This window comes from Microcaecilia unicolor, chromosome 5, assembly GCF_901765095.1.
Source record: "Microcaecilia unicolor chromosome 5, aMicUni1.1, whole genome shotgun sequence".
Classification (NCBI taxonomy): Eukaryota; Metazoa; Chordata; class Amphibia; order Gymnophiona; family Siphonopidae; genus Microcaecilia; species Microcaecilia unicolor.
Genome location: NC_044035.1, coordinates 307189534 through 307205103, shown reverse-complemented (window position 1 = coordinate 307205103; position 15570 = coordinate 307189534). Strand labels below are relative to the sequence as shown.

The 15570-nt window shown below is 43.5% G+C and overlaps 1 protein-coding gene across 4 annotated transcripts in view; it reads left to right on the top strand.

The window, feature by feature from the left end:
- Positions 1–15570, top strand: part of ADCY7 (adenylate cyclase 7) — a 257435-nt gene that overhangs the window by 133545 nt on the left and 108320 nt on the right. For all 4 annotated transcript variants that reach the window (XM_030204352.1, XM_030204350.1, XM_030204353.1 and 1 more), the window contains 2 exons: positions 12213–12410; positions 14243–14404. In XM_030204352.1, coding sequence (XP_030060212.1) covers positions 12213–12410; positions 14243–14404 — 360 coding nt within the window. The remainder of the gene's footprint in view (positions 1–12212; positions 12411–14242; positions 14405–15570) is intronic.

The following is a 15570-nucleotide window of genomic DNA, read 5'->3' as shown; positions in this document are numbered from 1 at the left end:
ATCACTGTTTTTGGCTTCCAACCCTCATGGCTTATGCCCTTGATTGGTGATTGTACGCAAATGCAAGGAGCCTGAGACATAAGATGGGAGAGCTGGAATACATTGCACACAATGAAAAATTGGATATTATAGGCATCTCTGAGACCTGGTGGAAGGAAGATAACCAGTGGGACACAGTCATACCGGGCTACAAATTATATCGTAGTGATAGGGTAGATAGGATTGGAGGAGTGGTAGCACTGTATATTAATGAGAACCTTGATTCAGATAGGCTGCAAATATTGCAGGATACAAAACCCCTATTGGAATCTTTGTGGATTGAAATTCCACGTGAAAAGGAGAAAAAAATGGTGATAGGAGTGTACTACCGTCTGCCTGGCCAGGACGAGCAGACGGACGCAGCAATGTCAATGGAAATTAGGGAAGCAAATAAAATGGGCAATGTAATAATAATGGGTGATTTCAATTATCCGGCTATAGACTGGGTTAATGTAACATCCGTACACGCTAGGGAGATAAAATTTCTTGATGAAATCAAGGACAGCTTCATGGAACAGCTGGTTCAGGAGCTGACAAGAGAAGGAAAAATACTAGACTTAGTCCTTAGTGGAGCTTATGATCTGGTGCAGGGGGTAACGGTGCGAGGGCCACTTGATAACAGTGATCATAATATGATATTGGCATTGAAGTAAGTGAACTTAGGAAATCAAATACAATAGCGTTTAACTTTAGAAAAGGAGATTACGATAAAATGAGAAAAATGGTGAAAAAAAGACTAAAAGGAGCAGCTCACAGGGTAAAAAACTTGCATCAGGCGTGGATGCTGTTCAAAAATACCATCCTAGAGGTACAGGACAAATATATTCTGCGTATTAGAAAAAGAGGAAAAAAGACCAAACGTCAGCCGGCGTGGCTAAACAGTAAGGTAAAGGAAGCCATTAGAGCAAAAAAAACAATCCTTCAGAAAATGGAGAAGAGAACCAATTGAAAATAATAAGATAAAACATATGGAATGCCAAGCCAAATGCAAAGCGGAGATAAGGAGGACAAAAAAGGACTTTGAAAAAAAGTTAGCGTTAGAAGCGAAAATACACAGTAAAATTTTTTTACATACATTAAAAGCAGGAAGCCGGCTAAAGAATCGGTTGGGCCGCTGGATGAAAGTGGTGTGAAAGGGGCGATCAGGGAAGACGAAGTCATAGCGGAGAAATTAAATGAATTCTTTGCTTCGGTCTTCACCGAGGAGGATTTGGGAGGGACACCGGTGTCGGAAAGGGTATTTGAAGCAGTCGAGTCAGAGAAACTAAACGAATTCTCTGTAAACTTGGAGGATGTAATGGGTCAGTTCTGCAAAGTGAAGAGTAGTAAATCACCAGGACCAGATGGTATTCATCCTAGAGTATTAATCAGTGCTTTTTTTGTAGAAAAAAAAGGTGCCAGTTCTCATTATGGGCGGGGTCACCACATATGGCTCCACCCCTATGATAGCGACACCCACATTAGCCACACCCATTATACCAGCTATGGTGCATATAAACAGACATCACTGAAAACATTATACTAGTATAGGAGAACAAAATAATGTGATTTTTTTTCATTATAAATAATTTCTGTAAGCTATTACAGCTCCAGTATACCCAGTGCAAAATAAGACAGCAGATGTAAGTTCTCAAATTGGACATATTTCAAACACTAAAATGAAAATAAAATGATTTTTTCTACCTTTGTTGTCTGGTGAGTTTGTTTTTCTTTCCATATTGGTCCCAGTCTCTGATTCTGCTGCTCTCTTATCTGTTCCCTTAACTTCGTTTCCAGGGCTTGCTTTCCATTTATTTCTTTACTTTCCGCCTTTTTTTCTTCATTTCTTGTCCTACATCCGTAAGTAAAGGCTGTCCACTGGATCCAGCTTTTGCCTATTTTCTTCATCCATGTGCAGTTTTTCTCCTCTCTTCCTTTTTCCTCATCTCATCTCACTCCTCACTCTTCCCTCCCCACCATCCATGTCCAGCATTTCTTCTCTCTCCCTTCCCTCTCCTCCATCCATGGCCTGCAACTCTCTTCTCTCCCCTGTCCCCCCTCCAGCCATCCATACCCACCCAGCGATTCCCTTGGCTCCCCTGCCCCCCCTCCAGCCATCCATAACTGCCCAGCGATTCCCTTGGCTCCCCTGCCCCCCTCCAGGCATCCATCCCCTCTCTCCCTGAGCTCTGCCTTCCCATCCATGCTCTTCTGTCCCCTGCCCCCTCCATTCATCCCTATCCAGCAATTCCCCTCTCTCCCTGAGCCCTGCCCTCCCATCCATGCTCTTCTGTCCCCTGCCCCCTCTATTCATCCCTATCCAGCAATTCCCCCCTCTCCCTGAGCCCTGCCCTCCCATCCATGCTCCTCTGTCCCCTGCCCCCTCCATTCATCCCTATCCAGCAATTCCCCTCTCTCCCTGAGCCCTGCCCTCCCATCCATGCTCCTCTGTCCCCTGCCCCCTCCATTCATCTCTATCCAGCAATTCCCCTCTCTCCCTGAGCCCTGCCCTCCCATGCTCCTCTGTCCCCTCCATTCGTCCCTATCCAGCAATTCCTCTCTCTCCCTGAGCCCTGCCATCCATGTCCAGATGGTCCTCTTTCCCTTGCCCTCCCGCTCCCATGTCTAACTGCCTGCCTGCCCTGGCGCCCTCTTCTCCCCCCCAAGGATCCTTTTTCTTTTATTATTTTAAATTTACCTGACCTCCGAGTCTGACTGCATGGGCAGCAGAGTCACTGAAAGCGCTGTCTTCCCGAGTCCTTGAGGGCGGGACACTGAGAATGAACGAATAAGGAAGCTTCTGCTAGACACGTCGGTACTCGGGAGTGGAGCGCTTCCAGTGACGCTGCTGCCCATGTCGGACTCGGACGGAGGTTAGGTAAATCTATATAAATAATTCTCACCTCCAAGATTCTGAAGCTCAGTCTGTGCCAGGGAAACACTGAAGCCCTGTTGGTAGGCTAGGCTGTCAGCACCACTCACTCTCATAGACCCGCCCTCAGCCACGCCCCATCTGGACATAATTTGCAACCCCAACGTTCTAAATGAAGCCTCAGAAATTTCTTTCCAAAGTTGTAGTTTCTAGATCGCAGTGTGTCTGCCCCGCCCTCGCGTCAAACGTGATGACGTTGAGGACGGAGCAAATACACTCAACAAATCGCATCGCCCACCAAAAACTGACATACACCACAACGCCAACGAAGGACGCCGCAACAACAAGGGGGAGGGGCCCTGCCGCACATTCTCTAGAAGGGAGGGACACACAATTCCTGCACCTCACACGCCGATCCGGTGCAGCAAAAAGGCGCCGTAAAATATTATCATAAACTCCCGCCTCCGTCCGCCCACCCACCCAACATACCTGCCCAAACATGATCAGCTGTTTTTTAGAAGCAAGACGGTATCGCAGGCAGCCAGCAGACATTGGCTGTTCACTCTGAAGCCACTCCTCCTCTAACCTGACGTCAATGCCCCTGGTGGACGAACCTGGAGGAGCGCAGCGACGTCAGAGGCCAGAGGAGGAGCGGCTTCAGAGTGAACAGCCAATGTCTGCTGGCTGCCTGCGGTGCCGTTTTGCTTCTAAAAAAACAGCTGATCATGTTTGGGCAGGTATGTTAGGTGGGTGACCGATGAAGAGGGGGGAGCGGCGGTATTGACGACCTGCATGGGGGTGGAAAGAGGGTGCGGAGACTGGAAACGTTTCTGTGCAATCCCCTTGCTAGCGCCTCTTTTACTAGTTTAAAATAAAAGAAAAAGGATCCTTGGGGGAAGAAGAGGGCGCCAGAACGCAGGGCAAAAAAAAAGGTGCCGGTACGCCGTACCGTTGCGTACCGGCACAAAAAAAGCACTGGTATTAATAGAACTGAAAAATGAACTTGTAGAGTTACTTCTAGTAATATGCAATCTATCCCTAAAATCAGGTGTTGTACCGGAAGACTGGAGGGTAGCCAAAGTTATGCCAATTTTTTAAAAAGGTTCCAGAGAAGATCTGGGAAATTATAGACTGGTGAGTCTGATGTCGATACCGGGCAAAATGGTAGAGGCTATTATTAAGAATAAAATTACAGAGCACATACAAAAACATGGGCTGATGAGACAGTCAGCAGGGATTTAGTGAAGGGAAGTCTTGCCTCACCAATCTACTGCATTTTTTTGAGGGAGTGAACAAACATGTGGACAATGGGGAGCTGGTGGATATTGTGTATCTGGATTTTCAGAAGGCGTTTGACAGAGTGCCTCATGAAAGACTCCAGAGGAAACTGGAGAGTCATGGGATCGGAGGTAGGGTATTGCTATGGATTAAGAGCTGGTTGAAGGGTAGGAAGCAGAGAGTAGGATTGAATGGTCAGTATTCTTAATGGAGAAGGGTACCTGCTCCTGACCAAACAACTTACAGTCCCAGTAGCAAGCTCACAAGACATCATGTTTTCTGTCAAATTATAGGGTGCTCAGTTTTAAGAACTTGAAGAATTTGACTGGTAAATGGATTTGTCTTACTGTATATAAGGGTGGTATTCTGGTCACAGGGTGGTCCATCAGTGGTATCGCACCCCAGGGCTGTAGGACTCCACAGAACACTGGGTTCTTCCCATTCTTCTCCCCAATTTCCTCTCAGCATGTATGCTCTTATCTTAGGGAGCAGGTGTTCTCCAGCGAGAGAGGATTTCCCTTCAAAACCCTGGCGTAGAAGTACTCTAAAAGATAATTCTCAGATATATGGTGCTGCAACTCTCTTTACTGAACTTAGGTGCAAAACAGTTACTGATTGGAGTTAGACTTTCTAATCTGAGGTCATACAGCACTTAATAAACACTATAGGGGTCCACACTCTTCATCTGTCTCTGTCTGTGATCCTTCACAGTAACATAGTAAATGACGGCAGGTAACTGCTGTCTTGGTATCTAGGGAAAACCTATCCATTCTTGAGTCAAGCACAGTCTGTCCTTTCTGGGATCCACTTCTACACAATGTGTTACAAAAATGAATAATCTTGTACACTGTGTCTCCTCTGTAGTCCAATTCCTGAGTGGGGCTTCCCTCTCCTTGGTTCTGTTGGAATTAGAGTCAAGCTTCTGCTCCACTCCTTGAATAGCAGTCGGGGGGGGGGGGGGGGGGGGGGGGTAAAGCCTCTATCCTGTCACATGCACCAAACATAACTTAAAAGGTCAAGATAGTCTTCACACAGACATAAAGGAAAGGGCTGGGCCCTGCATACACGGCTTCTCCCACAAACCACATGCTCTTCAAATCGCTAACATTTATACATAGGGACAGGCAAATTTTGACCTCTTTCAGAAAGAGTTGAAAACCTGGCCTTTTCCGTGATAGCTAAGAGGTTGGGAAGGGTGTACTATATTTGAAGGTGGAGGGTGACCAAAACCAGGCTTTTCAATTTCTGCAGAAACCAAATCTGCGGCCAAAATTAAGCACTGCAGCAAAAATGTGCTCTTGTCTATACTGGCTGCAATTGTAAAATGGCTGCTGTGATCTTTCAGTGGCAATCCTGCAAAACAGCAGGGGTAGGAGTGGGGGATCGCTCCTCTCCCAGTTAGACACTAGACCACAAGGGCTCCTAAGGTAGACACGGGAACAACTAGAAGTAATGGCAGAGTAGCGGTTTTGTTTGCGATGGGGGCGGAAGAGTGGGCCGCAGTTTTGGTCGGGGGGGGGGGGGGGGGGGGTTAGGGTGTGTTTCAGTTTCAGCAGAAAATGCACCAGCATTTTCGGGTGAAACCGAAACATGACAAATCAGAATTTCAGGCTGGTTTTGTTGCCAAAACTGAAATTTGGACCATCTCGATTTGAAGGTTGTGTGAGGACTAACTGGGTGGAATTAGCTGCTGGTTGGTAATTAGAGGAATCAGGAGTAGATTTGGATTGAGAAATAGGGGTGGGGGTGTTTGAGGGGGTTTAAGGTTATTTTATTGTACTATTTATAACTATTTATAACATGTTTGAGTGGAGGAGTGGCCTAGTGGTTAGGGTGGTGGACTTTGGTCCTGGGGAACTGAGGAACTGAGTTCGATTCCCACTTCAGGCACAGGCAGCTCCTTGTGACTCTGGGCAAGTCACTTAACCCTCCATTGCCCATGTAAGCCGCATTGAGCCTGCCATGAGTGGGAAAGCGCGGGGTAGAAATCTAACAAAAAAAAATAATTGTATGATTATAACAGCTTTGCCACTTTTGAGGCAAGTAGGGGTATATACAGGTTTCAATAAGTAAATACATCAAATGGTACAGTATATACCTCCTCTACTCTACCAGGTATGCTCCTGAGGCAGGAACATATGGGATTAGTGAGGGTTCTGTAAGGATCCTTACTTATATGATGGCAGGTGCTTTTCTTTTGGGTGCTCATAGTTTGGTTTGTTTTTTCCCCCGCTGTCAGTAGCAAAAGATTTTCTTAAGCTTCAACCTTTTTCAGCTTTGAGCATGTTTGACATGGTTCCTTAGAGCCCACTGAATTATCCAATTAGGAATTTGTGTGTACCTAAAATATGGGACAATTCTATGGACTGTACCCTGCAAGAATAGCTAATTTTAAATTTGCCTCCCCCATTCCTGTTCTTGGCAGTGAAAAATTCAAAGTCCTGTACCCAGACCTGCCAAGTGACCCAGTTTCTGGAAATAGATTTACTTTTTCGGCTCTTTCACATTGTTGAGCTTGCTTCCTGATGCATTTTGATATTTGTAGTCCTGCTTTTTCCATTTCATGTTTAAATCATTTGTATTGATTTCAAAAGGACAACCAAGAGCACAATTAAACAGTGAGCAGAAATCAAGAATGCAATATAAGCACCATCCCCTTTCCACCCTTCTCTACCCCACCACCCCCTACCCATCATCTCCCCCTCCTTATCTGATTTCTGTTGCTCATATAGGGGTATTTTAACAGTATAGTTTACAAAGAAACGCTAAGGAGTACAATCAAATATTCAGAGACAAATTAAGGGAAGTTCAAAATTGTACTTCACGCCACCATCCTTAAAGTAGTCCAAAACTGATCCCAGATTTGACATAATCAAGTACCTATATGCCATAATGCCACAGTAGGAGAATCTGCCATGATCCACACCAGTAAAATAGTTTTCTGAGTCATCGGTACAGCTGTCTTCAGAAATGCTTGTAGTCCCCTTGGGTTAGGGCGAGCTGTACGATACTGACCAAACAGTACATTAGGTAGTATTTCCACCTTGTGCCGCCACTGGAGATGAACAAAGGTCAGCACATTCACCCAAAATCGCATCACTGGGGGGCAGAAACAAAACAAAACAAAACTCGATAGTCTTAAATTTCAACCATGAAGATGCAATAAATTTTTTAAGCTTTGGATATGGTGAAACAAAAAGCCATGATAGAAGTTTGTATTGTAATTACCACAAAGTAACATTATCTGTGAGTTTTCTACCACCAAGCAAGCACTCCCAAATCTGATATGTTATGTCCATGTATAATTCCTCAGTCCATTTCAAAGCATTTTTTTTCCATTATTGACTTCATTTGTCAGCTCACGCAGGGCCACATGATGAAAATGAAGTGGGACATGCTGTTGAGAGCCAAAAGTAGTGTAAGCAGTAATATGTTTCATGTACTTCATCAGTTAAGTGAGGTGTATGAAGACTGTGAACATAGTGTTCTAGCTGAAGGTATACAAAGATATCAGTCTCTGGTAAAGATAACTCATTCTGAAGTTCCATAAGTCTTTAAGCCACCCTCTTCATTGAGCAATTGGTAGAGATAACATACACCCTTGGCCTCCTAGTTTAGGAAGATGTGGCTATCACAGCCTGGTGGAAAATCTGGATTATTTCCGATAGGCAAGTATGGTGTGGTTGTCGAAGAAAGCTTATGAGAAGCGCAAACCCATCTCCACACCCTTCGTAGGTGTTGTAGCAATAAGTAATCCTTTAATGGGAAAGTTGATGCGATTCAAAGAAGTCACTGAAAAGTCCTCTTTGCCCCAAACCAGTCATTGATGTGGTGCATAAACTTACAATGCAAAGATAGTGAAGATTCAACACTCCCAATCCCCCCCTAATCACTAGGATTTAACCTATGAGACACAGGCAGATGAGGCCATTTACTGTTCCACAGGAATCTCTGGAGCAATCTCAACAAATGTTTTTCATCTTTTACCCTGAAGTATAGAGGAAGCATCTGGAACAAATATACAAATTTAGGGATTAGCATCATGTTATAAATGTATGTTCCCCATGAGCGATGATGGTAATGTCTGCCAGAGTTGTACTTTACAATTAAAATCCCTGAGCAAGGACAGTACATTGACTGTGTGAGGGTTTACTCAGATCTTCTGAGATATTAATACCCAAGTATTTATTATGAGTCGTAGCCCGGGTAAAAGGAAAGGGACCAGTCAAACCAAAATGTACTTCTGGAAGAACAGGTAATGCTATTGACTTTTGATAATTTAGAATGAACCCGGAGAAACGGCCATAGTTCTCAAATAGTTGTAGAAGGGAGTGACAGAGACTCCCATGGATTTGATAATACAAGTAAATCATCTGCAAATGCCAATACCTTGAGTTATGTGTTCTGCAGTTCCATGCCCTTTACTTCATCTGAATTTCTGATGACACATAACAAGAATTCTAAGGATAATAAAAATAACAAAGGGTACAAGGGACACCCCTATTGGATACCCACCTGTATGGGAAAAGAGTTCGTACACACCCCATTGACAAGAGAAGCAGTAGAACAACAACAACAACAACAACAACAACAACAATAAAAGGCCTTAATCACTTCCAGGAACCATCCAGAAAACCCCACAAGATGTAAGGTTAAAAAAACTAGTAATCCCAGTTCACCTTGTCAAAGGCCTTATCCGCGTCCAAACTAAAGAGCAGAGAAGGCACTTCAAACTTTTTGCAGTGAGACATGGCTAACAATATCTTGTGCACATTGAAGACAGAATGCCTTTCCCTCACAAAGCCCACTTGATCCCCTGCGATAACTTCAGGCAAATAGATGGCCAGCCACTCTGCCAATATTTTGGATAGTAATTTAACATCTACATTAAGTATGGAAATTGGGCAATAAGAACTAGGGACTTTGCTTCCCAGGTTTCAGAATAAGACTAATAGCAGTATTTGCATGGCGGGAAAAAAGAACGCCGCTGCACCAATGTGTTTTAATATGCCAACAGTGGCCCATAAAACTGATATTGGAGTAACTTATAGAATTCCCCCGTGTAATTATTCGTGTGTCAGGGGCCTTGTTATTCTGTTAAAGACTTAATAGCTTTTTGCAATTCCTTAGCTTGCAAGGGGGCATCAAGATGGGCAATAGCTTGTTCTGAAAGACTGAGTAAACCCGAGCACTGTAAATAGAATGCTACTTGATTGGGAAGGGACTCCACAAGAGACCTGTAAAGGTTGCTAAAGTGATCATAAAAATATTAGCCACATCTGCCGTTTTAGATTTGATTTCTCCTGTAGGGGCTGGTAGGGAATGAACATAATGTGGGCCACCTCACTGTTTAACCACCTTAACCAATAACTTCCCTGGTTTACTTCCGAATTTATGAAACTTATGCTTTCTATAAATGGTTATTTTAATGTCCTTTGCATGTCAACAGGAGTTTAGGGCAGAGCGAGTAGACTGCAGAGTTTCATAGTTGTTTGCTGTGGAGGCATGGGCATAAATTCTTCTCCCCTTGTGCAACGCTTTCTTCAAGACCACTATACCTTGCATAATATTTTTGTTGCGTGCTCTGAAATATGCTATCAAGTCTCCCTGCAAGACCACTGTGGCCGTTTCCCAAAACAGTTGATTATTTTGAGAAAAGTCCTCCCATTTCTGCACTAAATATGTAGAGAAGTCCTCATTAGTAAAGAAGTAAGAGGGAAATCTTCAATGACTCTGTTGATGAAAATGAGCATCTAAGGCTAAATCAACCCGAATCATAGAATGGTCCAAACTTTCCTCAGGTCCAATGGCTGCAAACTGAACCACAGGAAAAGAAGTATCAGTAATAAATATGTAGTCTAGCCAAGAACAAAGTTTGATAGGCTCTAGATCTTTGGCCACAAGGACCATCTTGCAGACCAATGACTTCCCGATCAAAATCACCATCTTCGCCTTCTATGCCCTGAAGAAGAATAACAGATCTCTCCCACCAATGCCATAGATAACTTTTTAAGTTCTTTATCAGATAATCTGGTTTCCTGAAGAGACACTGTAACAGCATGATGCCTGTGAAGGTCATTAAGAATTTTTCTGCATTTAACTGGCGAAGTAAACCATGCCACATTCCATGATATTAATCTAGGCATGCTTGCAGTAACAAAGAGTAATTCTAAAGGAGGCATCCAGAAATAAAGAGGAACATACAAAAAGAAGCATAGTAATCCCAGGGCATTGGCAACAACAGAAGCCCCCCACCAGTATCTATAAATGAAACAGCTAAGCAGATTATATATCCCCTTAGAGCAACATACAGTAGTACCATGTCAGCCCCCCCAGCCCCACCCCACCCCCTCTCCCACCTTCATAAAGAAATTGGAAGAGCTCTCCGGACTCGAGGAGCAGAGTGCACCGAGATCACGTTTAATGCAGTCAGGCCCTTGGCCCCCCACTGCAACTGAAAGAATCCTTATAAACAAAAATTGTGTCAACCAGTTGAATAGTTTCCAAAAAAAACGGTATTGCCACAGTATAGTAACAGTAGATTGCAAAGGAGTGTGTGAAGAAGACTCATAACTGCAAGAATACTCATAGGGCATCATCCTGTCTAATAAGCCAATGGCTCTAAAAGCCTCGAGTAATGTGGACTGAGGCAGAGTTGCCATAAAATCTTGCACTGCAGCCACAGTGTCAAAGTTCTTCCAAACACCATTATTGTGGACTTTAGAGTGAAAGGATTAACAAGCATAAAGTGTTGCTGGTTTTCAGCCAAAAGGTGACAAAGAGGAAAAAGGTTTTGCTGTCATTCCAACAGATCTGACAAGTAATCTGGAAAAGCTTTTCATAGAATGACTTGTCTTATGAAAGAGTATCTATCTTGCTGTACAATGGCGCAAAATATATGTTTTACGTGCATAATTCAGCAGCTTTGTAGTAATCGCTCATGGTCATACTGTACCCGTCTATTTGTGGCCCACCTGGTGCATGTGTTCTATACAAAATTAGGCCCAGTTCTTCCCTGAGCCATGTCTCCAACATGTGGGTAAGTTGATGATCAGGGACTTTTTCAGAAAAGCCAACAAATTGTAGATTGTTCCTCCGGTAACAATTTTCCAGGTCGTCTAGTTTTGCAGCACAATATAGTGCCTGAGTCTTAACAGCAGAAAGGTCCCCTGTAACGCCACAGATTGTTTAGTGTCGGAGACATGTTGTTCCAGAGCTGTAATATAGAGGGCAGTTTCTAACAAAAGCGTTTCCAAAGATGCCATCTGTACCGATATCTTGGCTAAATGGAGATTTAGATCCTGTACCATAGCTATAAGTTGTGCGATGTGTTCCACCATTAAGGGCAGAGTTGGTGAGGCCTCTGCTGCCATCTTGTTCATTCAGGCACGGCTTCTCTTTATCTTTTTTCTGTGTAGAAGCCATAGATTCACCCGATTTAGTAACAAATCTGTCCATATGATGTTCTTGCAGTAAGAGAAGGCAAAATTTGTAATATCAACCAGTTGAAGCCATAAAGAAAATAGTGGGAAAGAGTGAGGATCCAGGAGCAAAGTAGGAGCACAAACTGCTTTCCTCACTGCATCAAGTGATGCATCGCTTTTTCCATTTCATTTGAAACTAGTACTGCAGCCAGGTACCCAAAGGCATCCGGAGTGCCTGTCAGCGTGGTAGACTGCTTTAACATCTTCTTGCAGGAATCTGGGTCAGTGAGCATGACATCCTGACTGTACCTAGACATTTCTGTGAAACATCTCCCATCTTAATAGTATTTTATTTTTTATTTTTGTTACATTTGTACCCCGCGCTTTCCCACTCATGGCAGGCTCAATGCGGCAGGCAATGGAGGGTTAAGTGACTTGCCCAGAGTCACAAGGAGCTGCCTGTGCCTGAAGTAGGAATTGAACTCAGTTCCTCAGTTCCCCAGGACCAAAGTCCACCACCCTAACCACTAGGCCACTCCTCCATATAAGTATAAGTTTTATGATTTTATGATAGGCAAATGTGAAAGGTAATGATTTTTTTTTTTTTTGTCTTGGAACAGGATCCACATGAACATCTTGCATTTATTATCACATTATTTGCAGTTCTGGTAATATTTTGTGTCCTTCATATACTGGTTTACACTGAATTCTGCACTCAGAAATGGTTGAAGTTCTTGGCTGCTGTCGTTTGGATCTGCTTCCTCATCCTAGGATATGTGCTAATTTTTGACAAAGGACCTATTTTGGCTTGGGAACAGGTACTGTTTCTAATTATATTAATGTATTCCTCCTTGTGTGTGTGTTTATTTGCAGGCGTACATTAGTTATCCTTATTTGAATATATAAATAATGCCCCAGGAAAGATCCATAATAGCACTGAAAGAATTAATTTGTGAACATGCGTTTACGTTGTAGGGCATACTGGCTCTTCATGTTTCCTAGGGTGGTTCTAGAACAGGGAAACAAATGCAGCCTTTCAGGGCCTTAGGCTACTGAAGTATTAATGGTGGTGATAAAACTTATCAGAGTCAACATTCAAAACAATTTAAACAGACAAGAGAGGCTGATGGCCATTTAAATCGCTTTACTGGGGCTAACCGAGCATATTCAGCGGCACTAAACCTGATAGTGCTACTGAAAATGGCTGGTTAACGCTGAAGTCGTGGTTGTTCCATGGGTACAGTCAGCAGTTAGCTGCTTAAGTGCCGATCAGCACTTAGGGACCCTTTTACTAAGCCGCGTAGGCCCAACGTATGCCAGTTCAGAACTACCGCCTGGCTACTGCGTGACCTGGGCGGTAATTTCATTTTGTACGCGCATCCACTAGAATTTCCAGTGCGCAGCGCTAACTGGGTAGTAATCGGCATTGCGCTGACGATTACCGCCCAGTTAACGCATGAGACCTTACCGCCACCCATTCACTTAGCGGTAAGGTCTCAGGCCCAAAATGGACGCGCAACAATTTTCATTTTGCCGCACGTCCATTTTTGGCCAAAACAAAAGGCCTTTTTTGGAGGCATGCTGAAAAATTAACCTACACACGTCCAATACACTCACCTACAACAGCGCAGGCCATTTTTCGACGCACCTTAGTAAAAGGATCCCTTAACTTGCTAAGGTAATCACATACATAGGACCAAGTTTTATGCAATCCTATCTTTATGCAGTTCACCTTAACCAGTTAAATACTGAATATCTCACTTAACGGGCTACATTTTATCTGGCCAAATATGCTGGCTGACTAGCTACCAGTCAAACACAGCACTGTACAGTGGAAGAATATGCCCTGGCACGAAGAAGCATACAATTTAAGAGGCCCTTTTGCAGAGTTGGCAGTAAGCCCAACACGGACACTTGCTCTTCCGGGTCTTCCGCCGGCCTGGAAGAGCTGCCGGCTGCTGGTGGTAGTCTTGCCCTAAGCGCGCCCTATTTCTGTGGAAAAGAAAACCCCGGAAAATGGCTTGTGCGGCAATAATCCGGTGGTAATCGGGCATCGCCGCTTTTTGCCCGGTTACTGCCAGGTTAGAGTGGGAGCACTTATCGCAACCTCAGTGGGTGGCGGTAAGGGCTCCCCGCTGCACGGCCATGGGGTAAGAGTTCTCTTACCGCATGGCCATGAGTGTCTGGGGCTTTTTTACCCGCTGCGGTAAAAAGGGCTCTGGTGCACAGGAAAAATGTCCCCTGCCGCTAGTGCAGGGCCCTATCTCCCGCAGCTTGGTAAAAAGACCCCTTAGTTGGTTACCTGAGGCAGTGGGAGATAGTGTCAGTAACAGAAGAAGGATTTGAAATCTGGGTTCCCTTCCCAGCTCTTGATTTTTTTGTAGGCTGAGAAACTTTGTATTGGCTGAACACAGAAATTGTCCAGGATCATATAGTACCTGAAGCATTCAAGACCACAAAGAAGTCCTTCAGATTGGCTCAAAAGAGGAATCACATCCCACAAAGAACCAGTTTTCCAGTTAACAACAACAACATTTTTCCACTTGAAATTACAATGTGACCTGGGCATATTCAGCCTGATAAAGTGTAAGAAAATGCTAAATATCCTTTGTATTGGCAATATGTTAACAAACTAAATTTTTCTTTTCAGGTGCCATTCTTTCTGTTCATAATCTTTATGGTCTACACCATGCTGCCATTTGGGATGCGTGATGCCATCGTAGTCAGCCTCATTACAGCTGTCTCCCATCTTTTAGTTGTTAGTATTGTCACTGACTTTTTCAAAAACCCAAAGGAAATTGTTAGCTTTCAGGTAAGAGAGCCATTTAGGATGGTGACATTGATTGTATCAGCTTTATCTTTGTTTGGTTAGGTGATTTATAAATTTAAACTACACTCCAAATGATATATAATCTGCAAAAGTCACATCATTTTTATGTAATCAATAACGAAATCCAAAACATAAGCCAAAAAATGAAAAACAAAAGAAAAAAAATACAATCACACAAAATCTACAAACAATCTTATTAAAAACAATTTAACACTTCTGCGAAGAAAAATCAGAACCCACTCCCAGTAATTTCAGAATAAGAACTAAAACTAACTTAGTAACATAGTAGATGACGGCAGAAAAAGACCTGCACGGTCCATCCAGTCTGCCCAACAAGACAAACATATGTGTAAACCTTACCTTGATTTGTACCTGCCTTGTTCAGGGCACAGACCGTACAAGTCTGCGCAGCAGTACTTCCCGCCTCCCAACCACCAGTCCCACCTCCCACCACCGGCCCCGGCACAGACCGTACAAGTCTGCCCTCCACCATCCTCGCCTCCCAACCACCAACCCCTTTTCCCCTCACCTGCTCCGCCACCCAATTTCGGCTAAGCTTCTGAGGATCCATTCCTTCTGCACAGGATTAAGTAATCTTAATATCCGAATTGCATCTTCTAAAATTAGCAGGCAAGAGGAAAATATAACAACCAGCAAGCTTATAGTGCAGAAGCACATTTAATCAGTTCTGTTTCTACTAAGTGTCAGAATTTTTTGTTTTTCTCTTTAGCCTAATATCTGGAATGCCCTTCTAAAATATGGTAGGAACTGCACAGAATACTGTTTCCTAGAACCATCTCTTTGGAACTCATTACTTAGGGATCTCCATATTGAGCCCGCAAATGTTAAGTTTAGAACAGCATTGAAAACATTTTTATAATATGGCATACCCAGGTTTTGTTTTTCAGCACACTGTGATCCCACCTTTTGTCAGGGCTTCCTTCCCTTGTGTTGTCTTGGTCAAAGAAATACTGGTGTTCCACATATTTTCTTTGTGTATTGGAAATTTTTATTGTAAACTGCGTTGATATTTGCATGGAAGGCAGTATATCAAGTTATTCTTGTACATTAATTGTAACAATATGCTGAACCTCTTACTCTGTTAATGATGATGCCATTGCTATATAATGTAAGCCACATTGAGCCTG